The 7819-nt window shown below is 47.4% G+C and overlaps 1 protein-coding gene across 2 annotated transcripts in view; it reads right to left on the reverse strand.

Annotated features, from left to right (window-relative positions):
* Nucleotides 1–2179: 2179 nt before the first annotated feature.
* LOC117551219 (cytochrome P450 1B1) overlaps nucleotides 2180–7819 on the reverse strand; it is an 8210-nt gene continuing 2570 nt past the window's right edge. Inside the window, exons 1-3 of one of the 2 annotated variants that reach the window (XM_034223991.1) lie at nucleotides 7539–7819; nucleotides 6422–7429; nucleotides 2180–5644 (exon numbers count right to left, since the gene is read on the reverse strand). In XM_034223991.1, the coding sequence (XP_034079882.1) occupies nucleotides 5011–5644; nucleotides 6422–7419 (1632 nt within the window). In that variant the 5' untranslated portion in view covers nucleotides 7420–7429; nucleotides 7539–7819 and the 3' untranslated portion in view covers nucleotides 2180–5010. The remainder of the gene's footprint in view (nucleotides 5645–6421; nucleotides 7430–7538) is intronic. The other variant, XM_034223999.1, reaches the window with a different exon arrangement.

Genomic DNA, 7819 nt, shown 5'->3' on the forward strand with positions numbered 1-7819 from the left:
CCTTCTCCAGTCTCACCTCTAGTCACTTCTCAAGTACCAACTCTAGTCCCATCTCAATTCCTTTCTCAAGTCCTTACTCAATTCCTTTCTCAAGTCCCTCCTCTAGTCACTTCTCAAGTCCCAACTCTAGTCCCATCTCAAGTTCCCTCTCGAGTCCCCTCTCCAGTTTCTTCTCAAGTGCCCTCTCGAGTTCCCTCTCCAGTTCCCTCTCCAGTTTCCTCTCAAGTCCCCTCTCCAGTCCCCTCTCAAGTCATCTCTCGAGTTCCCTCTCAAGTCACCTCTCGGGTTCCCTCTCCAGTCACCTCTCGAGTCCCCTCTCGAGTCCCCTCTCCAGTCCCTACTCAAGTTCCTACTCAAGTCCCAACTCAAGTCCCTACTGAAGTGCCGTTGGAGGTTCCGCTGGGGGTCCTACCAACTCCATGTCCTGTCCCGTTGGAGGTCCTGCCGGGGGTCCTGCCAATCCTGTGTCCTGTCCCGTTGGGGGTCCCGCCGACTACTCTCCTGCCGGGGGTCCTGCCAACCCTATGTCCTGTCCCGTTGGGGGTCCCGCCGACTACTCTCCTGCCGGGGGTCCTGCCAACTCCATGTCCTGTCCCGTTGGGGGTCCTGCCGACTACTCTTCTGCCGGGGTCCTGCCAATCCTATGTACTGTTAATAATAATAATAATTCATTTATTTTATATAGGCGCCTTTCATGGCTCTCAAGGTCGCCGTACAAACACATAAAAAACAAGATATACCATACATAACACCAGCATAAGAGACATAAACAAGACAATGCAGTATATAAATCAATCAAATAACCAAATAAATAAAAACAGAGGATGTGTGATGGATAATGATCAGGGTGGATATGCGAGTGTGAAGAGATATGTTTTGAGGCGTGATTTGAAAATGGGGAGAGAGTCAGTGTTGCGGATGTCAGGTGGGAGGGAGTTCCAGAGGCGGAGGTGTTCCGTTGGAGGTTCCGCTGGGGGTCCTGCCAGCTCCATGTCCAGTCCCGTTGGAGGTCCCGCCGACTACTCTCCTGCCGGGGGTCCTGCCAATCCCATGTCCTGTCCCGTTGGGGGTCCCGCCGACTACTCTTCTGCTGGGGGTCCTGCCAACCCTATGTCCTGTGCCGTTGGAGGTCCCGCCGACTACTCTCCTGCCGGGGGTCCTGCCAACCCTATGTCCTGTCCCGTTGGGGGTCCCGCCAACTACTCTTCTGCCGGGGGTCCTGCCAATCCTATGTCCTGTGCCGTTGAAGGTTCCGCTGGGGGTCCTGCCAGTTCCATGTCCAGTCCCGTTGGAGGTCCCGCCGACTACTCTCCTGCCGGGGGTCCTGCCAATCCTATGTCCTGTTCCTCTGGGGGTCCCGCCGACAACTCTTCTGCCGGGGGTCCTGCCAACTCCTGGTCCTCTTCCGTGGGGGATCCTGCCGAAGCCTGTCCCACCGGCTCCGGTTCCTGTTCGGCCAACACCGGGTCCTGCCCGGCCTCCGGAGCTGTCTGGTCTTTGCCCTCGAGCCCGGCCCCCTGAGAGCCGCGGTCTTCGCCCCCCAAGCCCGGCCCCCTGAGAGCCGCGGTCTTCGCCCTCGAGCCTGGCCCCCTGAGTGCCGCGGTCTTCGCCCTCGGGCCCGGCCCCCTGACTCTTCCTGCCGCGGTCCTCGGGCCCAGCCCCCTGACTCTTCCTGCCGCTGCCTTCGCCCTCATGCTCGGCCCTCTGAGTTCGCCCGCTGTGGCCTTCGCCCCACCATGGACTCTGCCTTGCCCCCGGGCCGTCCGCCCGAGACCCCCACCTTGGACTCTGCCTTGCCCCCGGGCCGTCCGCCCGAGTCCCCCACCTTGGACTCTGCCTTGCCCCCGGGCCGTCCGCCCGAGTCCCCCTTCTCGGCTTCTGCCTTGCCCCTGGGCCGTCCGCCCGAGATCCCTTCCGGGTCCTCCGCTGTGCTCCTGGGCTGTCAGCCCAAAATCCCGTCCTCCTGACCCCCTCCACCCACCCTGGTGGCCTAGTGATGCTTTTTATCTTACAAGTTTACAGTGAACTGTAGCACTGACTGACTAATGTTGATTAGCAGGGTAATTGCTGTCAAATATTTTTGAACATAGTTGAAACGGAAATAGTTGGAATGCGTCAATTAAATGTGCAAATGTCACTTACACCCTTAGCCTGTTGACATAAAACAAAATCAAGAAACTACAAAAAGTGTTTTTTATTATGTGGCTGAACAATTTAATTGAGAATAACTTCAAGCAGTAACATTATGTATTTGTATCAATTGCTACTGTGAGCAGTATTAAATATCTTGTTGCAATTGTCATATTTCTAACCCTGTTAGGAATGGATTGACTTTAGGCCCCATCATGCTTTTTGGGGTTTTCCCTCTCCTGTTGGTGGTGTATAGGTTTTTGTGCATGTAAATGGTCTGAAAGGCACAAAGAAAAGCCTGAAATGCCTCCATTGGACACTTTGTTTACTGCTGTCTCATCGTGACATCACTACGTAACACCTGCGCCTTTATTAGCTAGCACAACATATTGGACGTGATAGGCTAAGGGGCGGGACATCTCTCAGTTCACAACAGTCTGAAAACTCTGGTTTCAGACAGAGGGTGAAAAGAGGTGCTGCAGCACAGGCAGTATGAGAAAAATAAAGAGCTTTATGAACATTAAAGCATGGAGACATGTCACAGTAGAGACATTAAATAGAGGGCTGAACCAAGAAATTAGCCTTATAGCGCCCATTAAAGCAAATGGATATTTTTATCCATTATTTGGTGACAAAATAACATTTTTTTTCACCAACATGTTATCTTCTCCTGCAGTGTACGACAAGGTACTGTTTGTTAATTATGGGCAACAACTGACAATTATTTCCATTGTCAATGAATTGTTTGGTATTTAAAATTGTGTAAAAAATCTCAATCCCTGTTCTTCAAGTCCAAGGTGTAAACCCAAAGATATTCACTTCAATAATAGAACATCTCTATTTTAAAGAGGCTTGAAACAGTATTTCCTGACATTTTTATATGAAAAATTACTTTAACATGAATCAATTGTCAAAAAGGTTGTTATTTAATTGTACAAAATATAATTTCAACAGTCCTCGCCCAGGCTAGTTCCTGTTAAACCGGCTTGATTAAGTTAACATTTGACCATGTGAGAAAAGGGAACATGAATGCTTTCTGATTTCACTCACTAAACTATGCCATTTGTCATTTCACAAATATAATGCTTGCACTTCTAGAGGTAAGCAAGTGAAATGGCCATCAATAGATTTGTTATGATTTATCGGTGATTTCTTATATTTTATTATTCTAAGGGGTACAACAATCAGGACTTTAACACTTGCTTAATTCCATCTGCTATTTCAAAAATAAAAGAAATGTTTCCAAAAACAATGCTTGTGTCCACCGTTTACAGTCAGTGCATTAGTTTATCATGCTGAGCAGCAAATAAAGGATAATAATAATAATAATCAGCCCCAACTCCCATGTATACAGCAGGAGGATTGATACATGAAGGTTACTGGCATCTTATGCATGGAGAATAAAGGTTTTCCATACAGCAGCGTTCTAAACAACTTAAACGAAAACCTTTGTGAGTAACAAAAATAGAAGAGAAAAAAGACATAACACTGCTAATATTAATCTTTGTATACTTTGCATCTACAGCAGAACATATCAGATCACTCTCATCATTCAAATAGTATTGACAATTCAAAGGCGTTATTCCTGAGTAACTATTATAAGCTTTAAAACTGCATATGAAAAACTGTGTTAGTACTGTTTTTAAGTTAAAGGACTCATTCATCTTCGGTAGCATATAATGTGTAAGTTAAAAACTCCAGTGTCGATGGTTTACCTTCAAATCAGAGCGAGTTTGAAAGAGGAAGAACTTTAAGATGTCGGCCAAATTTACATGAGGTGCACATTTGCTTTTAATACGAAAGCAAAAACGTATGACAACACCGTGATGGTTTCTTTCAATCCTTTCACACTAAAGTCACAGAGCGTGTGTCGGAGCAGCTGATGTCTCCTGTTACCACGGTGATGACAGGTCTGAGGTCTTTAAGGCTGATCTCCAGCTGACTGCAGTCAGCTGGAGATCAGAAGGTTACACACTTCTGTCCTTGTGTCCTTGCACACCAATGCCACATCAGAATCCCCCCTGGCACAATAATACTTTAGATGAGTCAGTGATAAGAATAAAGCCTGAGATTTCAGCTTATAGTTTCAGAAACATGAGCTATGGTTTATAAGTCTTTTGTGTTTCAGCCTTCATATGTTTTACATATTTGGTAACACTTTCTATGACACCCATGTCTATAAGGCTTTGGAAACATATTCATCATGCGTTATGATCTGCTTATAGCACTGTGTAATCGTATGTCTTCCTTGTTATTCATTAAATGCTTTATCGTGTTAGAATTTGTACTGATACATCTTTATTTGTATTGTTATCTGTTTCTCGCTCATTTTTACTCAAAGGTGGGGTAGGTCATTTTGGAGAAACCGGCTCGAGTGCGCTAGAATTTGAAAATACGTACAGCCGGAAAAAATCTGCCACTTCCTTACAGAGCCCCTCCTCCAACACACAGAGAAGGCTGACAGGCAGGTAGGCCATCCAGTTATTTTAGCCGGGCCGGCTCAGATGATTGGTCGTGCTTTTTACAGCGCTACGGCTTCCACAGATGACAATTTGTTATGGATTTATATAATATATAATATTCATTGCTATCGGGATGTTAAGAGCATTCCATGGAATATAACAAAAACTGTATCTCGAGCCGGTTTCTCAAACTTACCTACCCCACCTTTAAACTTCTTATATTTTTATAAATATTTTGATTACATTTTATTCTCAAGTTTTTACTTTAAAGTCTCTTGTTTGTATAAATCATTTTATTTTATTTTTATTCAAAAATGGAGCAACTGTTGCATATCCCTGTTTGCCCCCATGTAAATAAGGTATTATGATTCTGATGCTGTAAGCAGATTACAAGACATTTTAACTCTGTTTAAGATGCCTAATAGACATGTGTCATGGTTTTACCAAAGTTTTTATTTTTTTCGGAGTCTGAATAAGCCTTGCTCGTGGGTTCCTGCCTGGTGGCGGCCTCCAGCAGAGTCATATCTTCTCTCAGAGTCACAGCTATGAAGAAGGCGTGGGGCTTCAGAGTCAGCCCGTAGTCGTAGTCCAGTTTGACGGGCCGGGCGGGGTCCACGGTGATGTGGCACTGGTGGGAGATCAGCACCGTGAAGAGGAAGAGCTGCAGCTTGGACAGCTCCTCTCCGATGCACCGCCTCTTCCCCAGCGAGAAGATGAGCACGCTGCTGGTCAGGTCCTTATTCAGGACCCCATCCTTCAGGAAGCGCTGGGGTTCAAAGGTCTCCGGGTGGGACCACAGCTCTGGGTCGTGGTTGATGGACCACTGGTTGATGAAGACCACGGTGTTCTTTGGTATGGTGTAGCCCATGATGGAGGTGTCCGTGGTGGTGGAGTGGGGGATGGTGAGCGGCACGAAGCTGGTGAAGCGCATCACCTCGTAGATGAAGGCCATGACGTAGGGCAGCTGGGGCTGGTCCTCGATGGAGGGCAGCCGGCTGCGGTCCACTACCCGGTCCACTTCCTGCCGCAGACGCACCTGCATCTCAGGGTACCTGCAGTCACAGGGGAGAGCTGTGTTTAATGTGACATTCACAGTTATAGAGGGTTCACTCATAAAGGGCTGCAGGACTGAGTCAATTTAGCACTTTTTGATCGCTCGTCTCTGTATCTTTGTTTTTTTTAATGGGTTTGGTTGGATGCTTAACTTAAATGATTTTTAGAAATATGTTTGGTAAGGGGGAGACCAAGGAAATGGCATGCCAAAGTTGTCCCTGGGTCTGAAACACACAGCAGAACTGAAGCAACAGTGCCAGGTGAGCAATGTGCGGGCCAGAGGGATATTAACGTTTAGTTGTATATCAAATATGTTAGGATATACCCCACTTGTGAATTTGAAGCTTTTAAGTGTCTATCGCAATGCCAACTAGTGGCTCAATGACATGTACACACGCAAACAAACAGACTTAAGTGTTGTGGTCGAGACATTTAGGTCATGTGACCATGTTTTTTTTTGCGTTTATTGCCTGCGTTTATTGGCCGATTGCATATATGCTAAAACAATCATAAAGGTAATGTTTATTTATGAAAGTTATACATCTGAACAATATGTGCAAGTGTCATAAACGTATGTTTGCCAAAGATCTTATTTTATACAAAAAAATGTTGTGATGAAGGTGATGCTACATTTCGGTTTTGCCGACAAAAACACATCATTGCTAGCACTCTTTAATTCATTGACATTTAGTAACCAAGGAGAATGTCACCTAAAAGCACCTAAAAGTTCACAACCTTAAAATGATCTATAGCCTATGATAATAAAGAGTGCTTACTTGACCAGAATGAGGATGATCCACTGCAGTGCCGTTGACAAAGTGTCTTGACTCGCCCCAAAAATATCCCCCAGAGTGGAGGGCACGTAGTCCTTCCCGCCGGATAAGACCCTTGATTTTTCTCTTATCTGCTCCATCGCCACAATAAAGGCATCCGTCATGTCCCTGATGGTGCTCGACTGGATGGTTTTCCGGTGCTCGATAACTTTGTCTCCGATGAACCTGTTAAACTCCAGGTTGAGCTCCTTGAAGTTATCAAACATGGTTTTGATGGGGTTGGGGAAGTACTGCAGCCAGGGCATCACGTCCACGATGCTGCCGGCCCCCACGGTCTGGGTAAACTGGTCGTTCCTGCCCACCACCTGCTGGAACTCCTCGTCATCGTGAGAGTACCTCTTCCCGAAGCACACCGCGCTCATGATGTTGGCCGTGCACACCACCAGGTTGTTCAGGGGCTGGAAGTACTGCAGCTCCTGTGTCTTCTTCACAAACAGCTGCAGCAGCACTTTGAACTCGCACAGGACGTGGTGCTCAAAAGTCATTTTGGTGTCTGGGTTCCCCGTGGAGAACATGCGCACGGTGGACTGAGCCACCCTGCGGTGCACCTTCCACCAGTCCGTGATGGTGCCGAACGCCAGGCTGTCCCCGTTGGAGATGTACTGGAAGGAGGTGAAATCCGGTCTTCCAGCAAAGTCGAGTCCCTGCTTCACCAGCGCCTGCTTGATAGAGTCCCCGTTCAGCACCACCACCGCGCGAGAGCCCAGTTTGATCTGGAACACGTTGCCGTATTTCTCCGCCATGCGCGCAAAGTACAGGTGCGGGGCTTTGCCGAGCTGCGGAGCGTTCCCGATGACCGGCCAGGCGAAAGGGCCGGGGGGGCCAGGGGCCGAGCGCTGCCGGAGCCAACGCCACAGGTGGAGGGAGAACAGCAGGGTTACACACCCCACCAGCAGGGCTCGTGCATTCGCCGGGTTAATCCCCTCCAAAGTAAAATCCATTTTTGGGATCCTGCAGGACAATATGATAAAAGCACATGTATTTAACAATTGAAATAGGATGGGCCAATTTATATGTAAACAAATATGACATTCTGCTGAATCAGGAGGTGATGAAATACCTGCTTATATCCTTGGCTCATCGAAAAAAAATCGGATGTTTCCAGAATATTAAACGTGTTTCCCTGAAGGGGGAAACTACATTTTCAACCTCAGAATATTTTCTAATTATACTGAAAACAATCCAAAGCACAGACTGAGTCTGTAGCACTTCCACGGTGTGTGGGAGAGTGTGTGTCCGCAGCCTGCCCATGCTGTGAAAACCTGCCGCACAGTGAAGTCATTTATCCGCAAACAGCGCAGCATCACGGCCCCGCGTGCTTTGTTACTGTGGGCAGGTTTG

The sequence above is a fragment of the Gymnodraco acuticeps genome, unplaced genomic scaffold, assembly GCF_902827175.1.
Source record: "Gymnodraco acuticeps unplaced genomic scaffold, fGymAcu1.1, whole genome shotgun sequence".
Classification (NCBI taxonomy): domain Eukaryota; kingdom Metazoa; phylum Chordata; class Actinopteri; order Perciformes; family Bathydraconidae; genus Gymnodraco; species Gymnodraco acuticeps.